The 16,067-nt window shown below is 37.3% G+C and overlaps 1 protein-coding gene across 1 annotated transcript in view; it reads left to right on the top strand.

Annotated features, from left to right (window-relative positions):
• Positions 1 to 16,067, top strand: part of kcnk5a (potassium channel, subfamily K, member 5a) — a 53,379-nt gene that overhangs the window by 9,933 nt on the left and 27,379 nt on the right. Inside the window, exons 2-4 of the mRNA XM_016561693.1 lie at positions 9,050 to 9,161; positions 9,717 to 9,883; positions 10,052 to 10,220. Coding sequence (XP_016417179.1) covers positions 9,050 to 9,161; positions 9,717 to 9,883; positions 10,052 to 10,220 — 448 coding nt within the window. The remainder of the gene's footprint in view (positions 1 to 9,049; positions 9,162 to 9,716; positions 9,884 to 10,051; positions 10,221 to 16,067) is intronic.

The following is a 16,067-nucleotide window of genomic DNA, read 5'->3' as shown; positions in this document are numbered from 1 at the left end:
GTGTCTCGTTCCCTTCTCAGGGAACCATGGTTACATAAGTAACCTGAGACATTCCCTTTCGAGGGAACTTCGAACTGCATCTTCTAGGGGTCGCTATGGGGAACAGTATACCCACGCCGCCATGCTGCGACTAAGCGCCTATGATAGTAACTAGGTCTTGGCCTGTCATCCAAGGGCTACCGCTTGCTTTGCATGAGCTCGCTGAAGGAACTGTCTCAACAGACCCTTAGTAGCAACACCCTGTTCAAGTAGGTATCACTAGGGATACATAGGAAGAGTAATGCTTTTTTACATACTGGTAAAAAAATTATAGCCTGTAAGTCGCTGTATCCAAACTGTGAGTTTGGATAAATTGAAGATCACAGTGAAGATCACAGGGCCACATAAACTCCTGTCTGATAACAGTTGGAGTTTGTCATTGTGGTTAGGCCAAACAGTGTTATCAAAGCCTAGCAGTGACCTGGAGTTGAATGCATTATTGAACTTTCATGTCTGAAGAATTATTTTTTTTTTTTTTTGAGAATTTATTTATACAGATTTAGACAGATTTGTGAACAATATCTGAGAGAAATAGGCCTTTTGTGTACATAGAAAAAGTCTTAGATCTTTGAGTTCAGCTCATGAAAAATGGGGGCAAAAACAAAAGTGTTGCGTTTATAATTTTGTTCAGTGTAAATAGTATGATAATGCTTGCAGCCCATCTTTATGGTCTATATTCGTATACAGTGATTCAACATCCATAGTCACCAGTATAGATGATTCTGCAGTTTTCATTTCTTTAACGATATTCAATACATGTGTTGTATCTTGAATGAACGAGGGGAGTGCACTAACCAATGGTTTAATAAAATAATCCACAAATTTTGAAGCCGACTCTGTAATAGACCCATTACCGCTAATTATAGGTCTCCCTGGTGGATTTTCAAGATTTGTATGTACTTTTGGAAGCATATAAAAAGTAGGAATCTTAGGATCTTTACAAAAGAGAAAATCACACTCATTTTTTGAAATCCATCCCTCATTTTTAGCATGTAATAAAATATCAGTCAATTAATTTTTAATACTTTCTATTGGATTAAATTTCAGGCGCTGATAGTACTCACAATTCTGTAATTGTCGAAAGGCTTCTTTGATGTACTGATCTCTGCCCCATACAACAACTGCGCCTCCCTTATCCGCTCTTTTTATTACAAGATCATCATTATTAGAAAGCCAGTTCAAAGCCTCTACTACTTTTTTTTTTTTTGACAGATTATATTGTTTTCTTCTTGTTGAGGCGGAAATCTTGTCAATTTCATACGTTACTTTTTTGTAGAAGGAATTCAACGTTGGATTAGATGCACATGCGATGCTGTATACGAATATAGACCATAAAGATGGGCTGGAAGCATTATCATACTCTTTAGATATGAGATAATCTGAAAGGCCTGAAAGGCATGTTTTATCGTGCAATTAGCAGAATGGACATTAAATAACAACTTCTTTCTGTTTCAAGATGAATTCTATAAACAAATTAAAGGTACAGAAATGGGTACCTGTTTTGCCCCAAATTATGCAAATTTGTTTTTAGGATTTTGGGAAAATACATTTTTATTTTCTGATTCAAAGCCATATTTAAAGATTGTAATGTGGTGGGGTATATATATAGATGATATAATTTTGATATGGACAGGTTCAGAGGCAGATCTGTTAGTTTTTCATTCATACTTAAATAATACCAATGGGAATTTGAAGTTGAGTCTCGATTTTTCACATACTCTGATAAATTTCTTGGACTTAACATTTTTTAAAGAAGGTAATGATGTATTACCTACAACTATGTTTAGGAAAGAAATACTATTTTAAGAGCAGATAGTTTTCACCCTTCATGGTTGATCGACAATATTCCCTTTGGACAGTTTCAGAGGTTAAAAAGAATCTGTGACAAGGAAGATGATTTTGATTTCAGGGCTCAAGAAATTTCCAGTGCGTTATGATTGGCCGAATACCTCAAGCGTGTGACGTAAATGTTACGCCCCTAGTGATGCCCTGTCCGGCCGGAGCGACGAGACTAAAAACATTCAAACCCATTATAAACGAGGCATTTGTTGCATCCAGTGGGGACATAATTAAATAAAAATGGAAAATATTAAAACCAATTCAAAATCTTAAGTTTCAGTCTGTGTCTGATTGTGTCATCATGTTCAGGTGTGTCTCTTCAATTATCACCGAGATAACACTCCAAAGAGAAAGGAAAAATTTAAATCGCATCATATGACCCCTTTGATACAAAAACGTAAATCACAAGATTCCGATAATTCGGTTTATTTTGTTACACGGTACAGAAGCGAATAGAATTAAGAAAATTATAAAAAATGATTGGGAAATTGTGATGAGGCTTGAGTGAGCGGCGGCGGGCGGGCTTGAGTGAGCGGAGGCGGGCGGGCTTGAGAACGACGCGGCCGACGGATTCGACGAAGGAGCATCTGGCGGGCTTGCGGCAACCACATGTCTCGACCCCGGGCTGGACTCCGCTTCGTCCACGGTGAAAGACGATCCTTTGCAACTTTACAGATCTTCTTTATGCACCAAGAGCTTGTAACACTCCAAAGAGAAAGGAAAAATTTAAATCGCATCATATGACCCCTTTGATACAAAAACGTAAATCACAAGATTCCGATAATTCGGTTTATTTTGTTACACGGTACAGAAGCGAATAGAATTAAGAAAATTATAAAAAATGATTGGGAAATTGTGATGAGTGATCCTCATCTCAGGGAAGTCATGCCTGAATCTCCTTCTGTTGTATTCCGGAAAGCACCTACGATTAAAGATAAATTAGTGAGAAGTCATCTTTCCTCTAATAAATTAAGTACCTGGTTATGTCCTAGTGCAGGAAATTACAGATGTGGCAATTGCAATCGCTGTGACAATATGGTCAAGACAAACATGTTTAAAGATTTAATTTCAGGCCTTGAATTTAAAGTAAAATCATTTATTAATTGCAATACCTCATTTGTAGTGTATCGGTTGGAGTGTCCATGTAGCTGCTTCTATATAGGGATGACTACAAAGAAACTAAAGATCAGATTAGCAGAACATAAGAATGCCATTCGATTTTGTAACCCTTTATATCCTATGGCCCTTCATTATAAAGAGAAAAATCATGGTAGCCCAAGTACATTGAAGATAATCGGTACAGAACATATATCCAGGACAATAAGAGGAGGTGATAGGGTTAATAAGCTTTTACAAAGAGAGTCTTTCTGGATCTATACACTGAAAGCAACTAAACTTCCAGGCTTAAATGGGGAATTAGACTTTGTACCTTTTTTGTAAAAAGATTTCATATCTGAAAATATTTTGTTGATCTTGTTTTGAGTGTGTGTTTTTTTTTTAATATAAATTACACAGTGTATATTATTTATTTGCAATAAGTGAAAATGCAAAAACGTCACTTACATCATCACCACATCTCGTGCGCCACTGATGACGCTCCTTGACGCACTGCTAACATTCAAATGCAAATGTTTATTTTAAATTCGACTAATATTCATTTTTTTAATTCACAATCTCCTCATCACAGGCAGGCAGAGCACTCAATTCAGCATGTGTTTGTGTTTGTGTGTGCTGTCTGCGTCACTCATAGCACGTGCCTATATCGAATTTTTAAAATATCGTTATCAAAGAAGGTGTACCGTCGATAAATATCGATACCATTTTATCGCCCAGGCCTAGTGCCACGGTATCCAACTGTATCAGGCAGTAAAATACTGTCTTCACTCATACGTATTGTTGCGGGATCATGTCACTTCTCCTTTTATTGATAGTTTTCAATAGAGGTCGACCGATATGGGTTTTTCACTGGCCGTTGCCGATGACAATATTTAGAAATCAGGGCAGCCGATGGCCGATATATGATGCAGATTTTTTTGGCCGATATTCTTTTTTTTCCATCTCATAAAAGTGAGTTTGAGTAAATGATTATTGCAGGGTACAAGATAGTAATAGTAGTAGTCTAATTCAGAGTACTAATACATAGCTCAAAACTTAAGCACCTTCTCAAGTTCTGAAGCATGCTTGTTGTTTATGTTTGCTGACAGACACCAGTGTTTCCCACAGACTTGCAAATGCAAATTCATTCTCTGCCAGCAGGAGGCGCTGTTGGAGCGGGAGATATATCGGTTTCCCCGGTAACAGCTGTAATTAAATAAGCACTGCACTCACAAATGCTACTTTATCAATTAAAGTAGCATAAATTAATATTAAATTAATATAAATTAAAATGACACTGAAGCTTTTCTGAAGACGGTCGGTTCTTTTCAAAGATACATTCATATAAAAACACCAGTGCTGCATTTTCATTTTGAAACGTGCAGTGATCAGTTTATTCAACAAAGTAATAACTCAATGTATGGGAAACACTGGACACTGCTATAAGTCAAATGGCCAAGTGATAACAAAAATAAAAGACTTCACACATATTACACAGCCTGCTGCTCATAACTGCTTAAGAGTGCACTGAAGAGCTTGTTTCACAATTGTGTGTGTCAATGGAAGGTGTCAGTGGTGCGGTCATGTTCGCTGTTTGCAATAGTTCTTCTGTGATAGAGCTGGGGGTCTGCACAGAAAATAAAATTATTTGTCGGTTACTACTTAAACAAAAAGAAAACAGTGTAGACTTTGAAATCCCCCTCAAATTTGACTGATTTTTGCTGCTTTTTTAGTTCCCATTGCTTAAAATCTTTTTTTTTTTTCTTACAAAAAAAAAAAAAAAAGTTTTTAAGTTACACAATTTTTGTCTGAATACTCTATTCTAATTGCCTGGATTTCCCAGAAACATGCTTGTCAATGTTGCATTTAAGTAAATGCAATCTTATTACACTATTTTACTTCAGTCTTCTAGATTTAATGACCCATAGATAATTAGCTAAATTTAACCACTATTCTTATCAGTCCAGTCAAATATTGCACTGCATATATCAATGACAACTTTATTTTGTCCATGCTGGCAAGTGACCGTTGTATAAGAAGGGATAATCTATGCCTAGGTGTGCATTAAATTATTTATTTAATATGTGACGTACAGGAAAAGATCCACCTGTTCTTTGCCTTCCCAAAATGCATTAAAATATGTTAATGCAGATTTAGCCATGAATTATCATTAGAATAGCATATCTTGCTTTATACTCATAACTTCTTGCAACATCAATTTGAAATGAAGGACAACATAACTGTGATAGGCCCACATGGAATCTATACACTGTTTTGTGCTGATTGTGGGAAAACAAATCTGCTGAATTGATTTAAATATATGCAATTGGTACAACTTTGTGAATATAGGGTGGTAAAATTCTGAAATCTGCTGAGCTTTCTGTGGAATTCTGTGGGCTTGTATTGTGTGTAGGCCTACTGATTGCACCTACATTCCCTCTTACTGTGGTGTTTTTTGATGTCAAAATCTCAAGTCATAGATGGAAATATGGGTTGGAAATGTTGCAGTCAGTCTTTTACAATTTCCTGGTAAAGAAAAGTATTTATTGAAGGTAGTTGACAAGCATAGTTCTTAAAATCATAACCCAAATTTGCTCCTGGGCTTTATAGCTAAAGACAACTGTGCCCCAGACACAATAGACCCTACAATAGACAGGAGATTCACGAAAACCAAACAAATGTCTCCTTTCAGTCGTTTTGTAGTTCTCATTGTTTTGGCCTTGTGATTCACAGCTTTACAAACACAGATGCATTTGATTTTCTTCTGAGGAGCAGGCACAATGTTATACGTAAATGCATTTTGTAGTCACAACTTTTGTCTTAAATTACCAAATCATGTTTGTTCACCCGATCTGTTGAGACCATCACAATTTTTAAGAAACCACTGAAGTTTCTTAAAAAAAATGTATTGTAGTTTACATACTTTCTTTTCTTTGGTGAATATGGAGGATGGATGCGAAAGTAGTATGTTTGTAGTGTTTGACATTGTTCATGTTTCCATTTCCACATGGAAACGATTCACAATGGTAAGCTTGTAATAATGTTTTAGAATTTGAGTGGTTCGGGTCATTCGCTTTGCGTCATTACGTCACGTCTGTATACATAAAGAATGAGTCCCGGCTAGCAGGCTATATAGCGTGTGGATGCTGCAGGTGGCGGTTCATTTATAGCCTCTTCTTACAGCAGCTGGAATAATTAATCTTGTCATTTTGAAAATAGAGTCTTAAACGGTGCATGATGGTAATGAAACACATGTAAGTGACTGAAATTAGATTATATTCCAGTTTTAAATGTGCATCTGACTGATATGATTACAGATAGATGGGGTTACACTGTACTTACAAAAGATTTGTATTTCAAAGAGAACTAGTTCTAAGGAACATTAAATTGCTTTTTGAGGTTAAAAGAAGAATTTGTTTCCGATGACATTTGAATGGTATGACATTTTTAGATTAGACTACAGAAATTGAGTTATACAGGTAACGCTAATACACACTAAATACATGTAGTCACACAATGTTGAGGTTGTTAACATTAACAGTTTGAGAACAAAGTATAACAATAATATTAATTTGCACAGTTTGACGTGATCTGATCTTACTTTGCGATCGTTAGATTTAATCACCACTTGTAGCGCGATTTATTGTGAAACATTTTTTTTTTTTTTCAGTTTGTCAGAACAAAACTGGCAGACATTTTACTTACTTGTTGAGATAACATTTTCCGGTGAAACTTCTTATTTTGGACATACTTCCAAGACGTAGTATCTGTAATTTTGAAGTACAGTGAATATCCAAACTGGTATGTTGACTGACAGCCCACACATACGCCTCAAAACATTAGATTCATCCGTGCTGAAGAGCCGGGCCAATGCACAATCCACTTAAAGAAAATCATTCTGCAAATAACTGCAATTGCAAGTTTCAAACTGAGATGGCGACAAAGAAGCTAAACTTAAGCACTGCAGCTTTAATTAATAGTGAGAATTTGTCCCCAAACTATAGTGTAAACCAAAGTTCTGTTAAAAACTTCAAACTTACAGTTATAGATTTATTTAATAACAAGAACAAAACACCTTTTTCAGTAAACCCACATCTTCAGAACATACTGTGACCTAAGTAAGTAAATTGAGTTAGGTGAACTCAGAAAAGCTATACAACAAGTTTGATTGTCTCTGTTTGCTGCTCACAATTCGAAGTCAATGAATGTTTTGAACCCTTGCTACATATGTTAAATTACTGCTAGCACTGCATAAAGAAGGACAGTTATTCTCCTTGGCCAGGAAAATAATCTTTCCTTGAATTGATAAATGATTATATTGTCTGCTCGGTGGACGGACAGATCAAATAATTGTAATATTGATTCTGCTACAGTTAATTCGAAGATATAATCTAAATATTTATTATTAATCATAACCAGTTATAATTAGTCATAAATATTTCCCTGTTGAGCTGATTTACTACAGTGTATATATATATATAAATGTATGTATGTATGTATGTATGTATGTGTATATATATATGTACAAATGAAGAAAACATTGCATTGCAGCTAGTAGATTTATTCATTTATTTATTTATTTATTTATTTCAATTGATGCATAAATCTTACAAAACACTAAGAATTATTTGTGAAATTTTGTAACTTTGTTACTTTTAATACGAATCAAAGTCTGGGTATTCAAATTCTGTCGCTTACCACAAATGTCAATTTGACTTTTCACAATTTGGTCTTTAATGTATGCGTGACAGATTGCCGTTGCCACCTAAGTTCAAGCAGCACGTAAACCAATTATCTCCTTCTCTTTAATATTAGTTCACACCGCAGGCACATTTACATTTATTGCTACTACTAGTGTACTTATTTTTTGTCAAAAAGCCCCTTTTCTTGCTGTAACTTAAGGAGTTGCAAGGTGTTAAATTTAGATCACTATAAGCATCTGTTAAAAGTCGACTTTATGATGTAATTTCTATTGGATAAATTACTCAAATTACCAGTGGTAGTACCTTATACATGTAAAAGTTAGTTTAAAATAACAAGTGGCAATTTTGAGCTTGTTCTGTGATGATAATGATTACCTCAGGTTCTATTCTGCGTTGTTCACTATATGCAACAAACATTACAAACATTAATATGTAATTGCAGTATAGAAAATGTGAAGCTCATTCTTCATGGTATCGTTTACAAGGAGAAGAAGCTATTTTATTGCATTGCCTAATAATTGATGGTTTCACTGTAGTTCACATTGAATCTGGTTACCATGAGTGTCACTGCTGCTTCAGCCATTACACAGTAGAAATGTCCAAATAAAATGTTCAACAAGCTGAAAGAAGGCAATCCCTTTCTTTCAATCCATTTGCACAGCACATGACCTTCTGTAATGCCCACATCTAGAAAAGACACACCCCACCTGTGCACGTAAACACGTAAATGTTTGTCTCAACCCACATGAAATCACAGATGTCAAGCAATAAGAACTGTAACTCAAATATTGTTTAAAAAACTTGTCCCGTCCAGAAAAGGGATACACTCTACATTGCAGCAGCACTCTGTACACCCTCTGCCGGAAGCCTGAAACTGCTTAGGGTGTGTCGGAAATGTAACAGCCCTTACCATCATCAGTTATAGTTCCCCAGGCTTCATGAGCAGCTGTTTCATCAAGAAGAATCATTCATAATTTATTTAAGTGAGTGTTTATCTGTTTAATAACTCACCAGATCCTTTTATATGTGATTGTACAAGTGTTTAGGGACGTATTATGCCTTCTTCACTATATCTCTAGGACAGCTTTGCATGATTTGAGATCAGATCCATAGCCAAAAACCTTTTAAGTGAGGGATGGCCCACTCATGTCCCAGAAATGACTGATTACGATGTCCCAAAGATGACTGACTATGTCTGGCTAAGTAAACTCAGGGAGGTGTTGATAACAATACTGGCATGAGAGGATAGAAGTTCTGGTCTCAGACACACAACAAATCCACAATGCTTCTGAAGAAAAGTCTCTGATGTTGTATTTGAATTGAATGTGTGACTGCTCTCACAATTTTTTCTTTTTTTCTTTCTTTTGAAATAGGTGGTGTCTGATGCTGCAGGACAAGGCATCACCATCACAGGAGACAAAACCTTCAACAACTGGAATTGGCCCAATGCTGTCATCTTTGCAGCTACAGTTATTACAACTATAGGTAAGGATCTAGTCTATTTCTTTTATTATGGGGCAGTCGTGGCCTAATGGTTAGAGAATCGGACTCGTAACCCAAAGGTTGCGGGTTCGAGTCTCGTACTGACAGGGATTGTAGGTGGGGGGAGTGAATGTACAGCGCTCTCTCCCACCTTCAATACCACGACTGAGCTGCCCTTGAGCAAGGCACCGAACCCCCATTCTTGGCCACATGTCACGTCACTTATTTACTCAAAGAAATAATCAAAGGAAACATCAATTTAATTAGCTAAAAATAATCAGGAAATGGGCGAATATTTATGCTAGTCATTACAAACATTATTATTATTATTATTATTATTTATTTTAATTTTATTTAATTTTATATTATTTTTCACAGAACTTTTAAGAGACTTTTAAGCATTGTTTTCCTCTATATATTATTTTGTTCTTTTTAATACTCAGATAAATATATGGATGCCATGTCTTAAGACAGAACATGTTGTGTTCAGACTGTAATGAGATAAATTGTATTTACCGTAATCTGAATGTTTTCACCAAAAAAAAATTATTTCCACAGGTTATGGAAATATTGCTCCCAAAACACCTTCAGGGAGGGTTTTCTGTATTTTTTATGGTCTTTTTGGAGTGCCACTGTGTTTCACATGGATCAGTGAACTTGGAAAGTTTTTTGGTGGAAGAGCTAAACACCTTGGGCAATATCTTACTAAGAAAGGGGTAACATTGGTAAGGAATAATTACAAAAAAACATTATATTTAAAATCTTAATTTCACTATAATAACAGCTGTGAAACCTCTAACTGCATTTTGCTAATTTTTCTATTACAAGGTTATTAATTGCTTGTTTGTGTGTGTGTGTGTGTGTGTGTGTGTGTGTGTTTCTTCTTCTTAAAGCGGAAAACACAGTTCACCTGCACAGCTGTCTTTCTGTTATGGGGTGTGTTGGTGCATTTGGTGATTCCTCCATTTGTATTCATGTCTCAAGAAGGCTGGACCTATATTGAGGGCTTGTATTTTTCTTTTGTCACTTTGACAACTATTGGATTTGGTGATCTTGTAGCAGGTGGGTGACTGAGTTGTTAAAACTGCTTGTTATCATAAATCACCTGAGAAAATGAATCTAGCCACTTATGTTGGATTAACAAAGCCAAAATACTTATCTACTGTTTAAGCTTATTAGTGGCAGACAAGGCATCACTATTGTTATCTCACATGCTTATTATTAGCACCTATTATTATCTCATACACCAATAGTAATAATAATAATAATTACATTATACATGTTACATAAAATAATTTATTATTATTATTATGTAACAACATGCAAGATACTATGTATATATTAGGGGTGGGCGATATGAAAAATAAAAATAAAATTTTTTTTCAGGACAAATCACAATTTCACGATTTTATCAAGATTCTTTTTCATGTTCGTTTTTTAAAGATTATTTTGCCATTACTGACCCTCAATACAGCCAAACTAATGCCCCCATTTAAAAATGCAGTCCTAAAAAGTAACAAAATATAAAAGGGGGGAAAAAATGACATACCATTTAGGCCAAAGTACATTTTCAAGCATATTTTAATCAAGTGTAGATTTAATGCAAGTGCAATTCTGCAGTGTAAGAACATTCAGCAAGACTTGCATTCAATTACAATCAAAGACTTCTCATCACAAAATGAACATTGGTTTAAAAATAAATCTAACATTGGCAACAGCTGTAACACTCAGACAGCTTATTAGACACAGATCCTCTTTTCTTTTTTTTTTTAAAGGTAAAAAAAAAAATTTCAATAAAAATATTAACTTGGTCTAGTCAAATAAATATAAGTACAGTCAGAGACTTTAGCATAACTCCCAAAATAAACATTGGCTTCAAAAAGTAAACACACAACACTATAACACTATAAATAGATTAAAAATAATAATAATTTAAATTAACTACCTTTTGTAATCTCTTAAGTAATTGTTTTAAGTGTAATGTGAGAACCAAAACAAATCAACCAAAGGTGCAAAAATATTTCTGAATCATGACTCTTGTAAACTTAGCACTAGCAGCTTTAGAACATACCTTTCACCTTCTTACAACTTACATCTCCTTTTAAAAAAACGCAAATATGACTGATCACAATCACACATTTTTAGAGAGGAAAACCAGTTGATTGACTTTATCTGGCTTGAGAGTTTCCCTTTGGCAGGTGACAATTTTGCCACCTGTGCTGAAGGCTCTTTCTGAGGGAGCACTTATTGCTGGAATGCACAAGTACTTTCTAGCAAGTTGGCTAACTCTTGGAAAGTTTTACTCATGAACTCTCCACCATTCCAGAGGATCCACCTCACTTTCTGCATTTGGTGTGTACGAGTAGTCCTTCAATTCCCCTTCTATTGTCTCTTTTAGAGATAAGGAAGCTGATCCTGCAGCTGCAGATGCACTTACAGCACCTGAGGTTTTCAAAAAGCTGGCAAGTGATTTCTTTGCTTTCTTGGGTTGTGTTTGTTCTGCATCAGAGCTCTTTGATGTGGAGGTAGATGTAGGCTGCTGATCCGATGCTGCAGCAGCTGGATATTGTATGGTCAGCAAAGACTCCAGCTCAGACACAGCTCTGGCTTGTATTCCCTCCATCTTGTCTCTGTCAATATACTGGGTTTTGAACCTGGGATCGAACAAGCGAAGCCATATCCAGCAGGTCATCAGTGGTGGGATCCTGATATTTGTTAGTGAGGTAATTTAAAATAATTGTCTTCGTTGTTTTTGTTAGTTCAGTGTCGTCATCATTCAGGCTCAAGATGTTGACTTTCAATAGGTAAAGCACTAGTTTTACGTAGGATACACTCACATAGTCCTCACCTGAGAGTGCATCAGTAAAGTCTCCCAGTGGACTCTGGACTCAGTGCCTTTTTCACAAACTCCATCACATCAATGTCTTGCCATGATGGTACCAAATGTCTCGTCTTCCTGTCTGCCTTCAGGACCTGAGAAATGGCCTTTTCCTGGTCAAGAACTCTCTCAATCATGTTGAGTCTGGAACCGCATCGTGTTGGGGACTCGGTGATGAGTTTCTGTTAAGGTAGTTTCAGCTCAGTTTGTGCATTACTTAGCTCCCTCTTTTTCTTCCAGCTGAAAGAGAAGGTACTGACAACTTTCTTGCAGACAGATGTTATGCGTTCAACACGAGGGTCTTTGGCACTTTTTTCTAATAAAAAAACAAAAACAATAATGCATAGATTTAACAATGCACACTATAAAATTTTTATTCACAAATGTTTATATTTTTAAATTGTACTATTTTATTGGAACCAAACAGATCTACAATACCATATTTTTTTTCATATACAAAACATTTAAATATAATAATGCATTTCATATTGTAAACTAATCTCATAATTTTACACTGTTCAGTGATCCTAATGCAATTCGTAATTATTTCTTATAACGAACAAACTCCTAAATGACTAACTTCTCCGTATTTTCATCCATTATCACTCTATTGCTAAATCTCACTGAACTCGGGAGCAAAGTATACGAGCCTGTTAATACGCCGTCATGTAGCGCGAACCTCAGTTTGTCACGTACTTGCACTGCATGTTGGGATGTAGGCACGATACAATGATTTCCGAAAAAGTGGACCATGGAGACATTTTAAACGTTCCCGATCAAATGTCGTCATATCGCACACCCCTAGTATAAATATTATGTGTAAATGTGTGAATGATAGTAGCAACATGTTAAAACATACTAGCAATGGGCTAAAACTTGTTAAATTCACCGTGAAATCAAAACAGACTATTCTTATTTTTTATAGTATATTGCAGTATTTTTTTAAATAAAAGATTTATCAGTGACATTGTTTTTTTTTTTTATTCAAGTGCCCCGTAGCCTTTACGAAAATAACTTCCCCTTCCATCTTGTGACAACATTCTCTTTCAAATCAAATTTTTATGTGTCACATACTTAACAATACATAGTATGACACAGAGATTTATTAATCTTGTTTGTTTTTTTTGTTGGAATCGCTATCATACTATCACTCTCTGTTGTTTAAACTGCTAAAATATAACTTAATCACTTAATCACCATACTTCTGATATTATCTAACAAATTAATTTGATATTGTTCGCTTTTTAATCTAAACCGATAGCACAGCGCGTTAGAATTCCGTTAGCTTGTCATTCATGCCTACCATTTCTTTCATCTTTCTCGCTCTTCTTTTCATGAGTTCATCAAACAACTGTGGTAAGTCGGAATCATTCAACAAACACGGTGAGTCATGGCTTCTTCTCTTGCTATTGTACCTTGCACTGCTTGCCACATGTTTAGTGTAGTTTAGTGTGTTATAAATGCAGGGAAATAGTTCCCTCATCGAGTCAGTCTCTCGACATTACGTATTGGAAAACACTTTTCCTCCGAAATGCTGAAGCATGATTGAATCACTCTAGCCAATGGTGTTCAAGCATTCGCCCAATTGGCGGGCTTAGCCAATATATGGGCAATGTTGGGCACCAATTTAACTCAGAATCTTTCTCCTTCACCTGGAGCCTGTTTCGCCATTGACCTACTTGATGAGAACGGACAACGCAGAAAGTGATCCCCTCCTGCGTTCCGGCGAAAGAAGAAGAAATTAGAAAATGTCTCTTCACGGATGCTGCATGTGTGGCAGGCTCTTTGAGTTTCTGGGCGTGCAGCATGTGTGCTGTGTCTGGGCCACGCCCATGCTGAGGTGACATTGGAAGGATTGGTTTGCTGAGCCTGCTTAGTCCTGCCAAACGGCGGCCCATTGGCTTCTGCATCTCCCCCGCCCGCCTCCATTGAGTCGCAGGCCGAGAGGTCGCAGATGCCCAGCCCTACTGATCTGCTAACGTAGGCCCAACGCCCACATCGCCTTCGTTCGCCAGAGGCTCCACTCTCCTATGCCAAGGACAGTTTCCGTCCTCCATCTGAAGCGCGGGACCTGTTTTCATTTGGCTGTGGGGAGGATGATACGATGTCCACGAGTGCTTCTGACCCGGGTGCCTGGTCGGAGGCCATTACAGATGAGTCTAGCTCCACCCCTGCCTTGTTGGATGCAGAGCTCATGAGTATTCTCACGGAGGCTGTGGCAGATATGGAGCAGTCCCCGAGCAGCCTACCAAGCTAAACAGCTTCCATTTCTAGGCAATTTATATGCTGGCCTCTGTGCTGATAAGCATGTGAGCATTGTGCGTGAGTCTAAAACCATCCCCAGGAATGTAATTGTTACGTCCTCAACATAACATAGAGGCGGAGGCAAGCACAGGCTCGTTTTAACAGGGGATATTTATTATTAAGTTAATTTAACATAAAGGATCCATGGACTGGAGCTGGGTTCGGCGATGTCGTTCTCTAACATGTACCGTATCTCTTTTTGCAGAAGAGCTCTTTTTAAGTAAATTAACACGGTATGGATGTTGTTTGATAGGTTGAGCAGAACCTACATCAATGTCATGCTCAATAACGGTCGTCTGGCCAGGTACATCATTAAACAACGCCGGGAACCGGTGTACTAGATCTAAAATGTCAACCCTCTCCGTGGGAGACAAATGCGGAAGATGATCAAATAGCGAAGAAAACATTTCAGAATTTTTCAGTCTACCCTCAATGGTGCACCCAGAGGGACCTACTTGATCCTCTTCACGCACCTCTTCTACAGCAGCCAACGCAATCGGAGATGTTACATTAGCTTCCATAACGGGAACATCATTCGGCGAGCTTTTAGCAATCGGCTCTCTCGCGTGGTAAGCTTTTAGCATATTAACGTGACAAACTCTGGTGTTCTGACGGCGATCGGGAGTATAAATAACATAATCACGATCTGATACCTTCCTCTTAATTTCATAATGACCACTATATCGAGCTTGAAGCGATCCCCCAGACACCGGCAACAGGACTAAAACTTTGTCAACTGCAACAAAACTTCTCTCTTTAGCCTTCTTTTCAAACCAAGATTTCATTTTACTCTGTGCCTTCTCAAGGTTTTTCTTGGCTATTTCACGTACCTTGTACAGGCGTGTGCGAAACTTGGTCATATACTCGGGAAAAGAAGTCTGTTTAGCGTCAACAAGCCATTTCTCTTTCAATACGGTTAATGGTCCGCGTGGCTTATGGCCAAAAACTAAATCCCAGCGATTTCTGCACTACTTCACGCGAAGCGAAAAGTAACCATGGTATTCCATCTTCCCAGTCTCGGTCAAGCTCAAAGCAATAAGCGCGTATCATCGACTTCAATGTTTGGTGGTACCTCTCCAGTGCTCCCTGACTCTCAGGATGATAGGCACTGGAAACATTATGTTGGATGTTAAGCTTTTTAAGCAGCCGAGAAAAGGTACAAGAAGTGAAATTTGTTCCCTGGTCGCTTTGAACTATTTTTGGCAACCCAAAAAGAGTGAAGAACTTAATGAGTGCCTTGACAATCGCTCTTGCATTAATGGAACGTAAAGGAACCGCTTCTGGAAAACGTGTAACCGCGCACATTATCGTCAACAGATAACGGTGACCAGACTTTGATCGCGGAAGCGGCCCTACACAGTCCAGTAAAATGTGCTCAAAAGGTTCACCCACCGTAGGGATGGGATATAGTGGAGCAGGTTTGATAGTTTGGTTGGGCTTACCAACCACTTGACACACGTGACAAGAGTGACAATACCGTGTTACTTCTTTCTTAAGACCGGGCCAGTAAAAGTTTCGCAAAATCCGGTCATATGTTTTTGTCACGTCTAAGTGACCAGCGGAACCATCGTGTGCCAGACTTAAAATCATGTCGCGGTACATTTCCGGCACTACAATTTGAGTGACAGAATTTTCGTCTCCACAAATAGTATGAGGCGACCACTTTCTCATCAAAACTAGATTTTTGAGAAAGTAACCCTGAGATGGATCCTGAATTTCTTTCTCTC

Source organism: Sinocyclocheilus rhinocerous, unplaced genomic scaffold (assembly GCF_001515625.1).
Source record: "Sinocyclocheilus rhinocerous isolate Xijiao unplaced genomic scaffold, SAMN03320098_v1.1 scaffold949, whole genome shotgun sequence".
In the NCBI taxonomy this organism is placed as follows: Eukaryota; Metazoa; Chordata; class Actinopteri; order Cypriniformes; family Cyprinidae; genus Sinocyclocheilus; species Sinocyclocheilus rhinocerous.
This window is presented reverse-complemented; position numbering and strand designations above follow the sequence as displayed.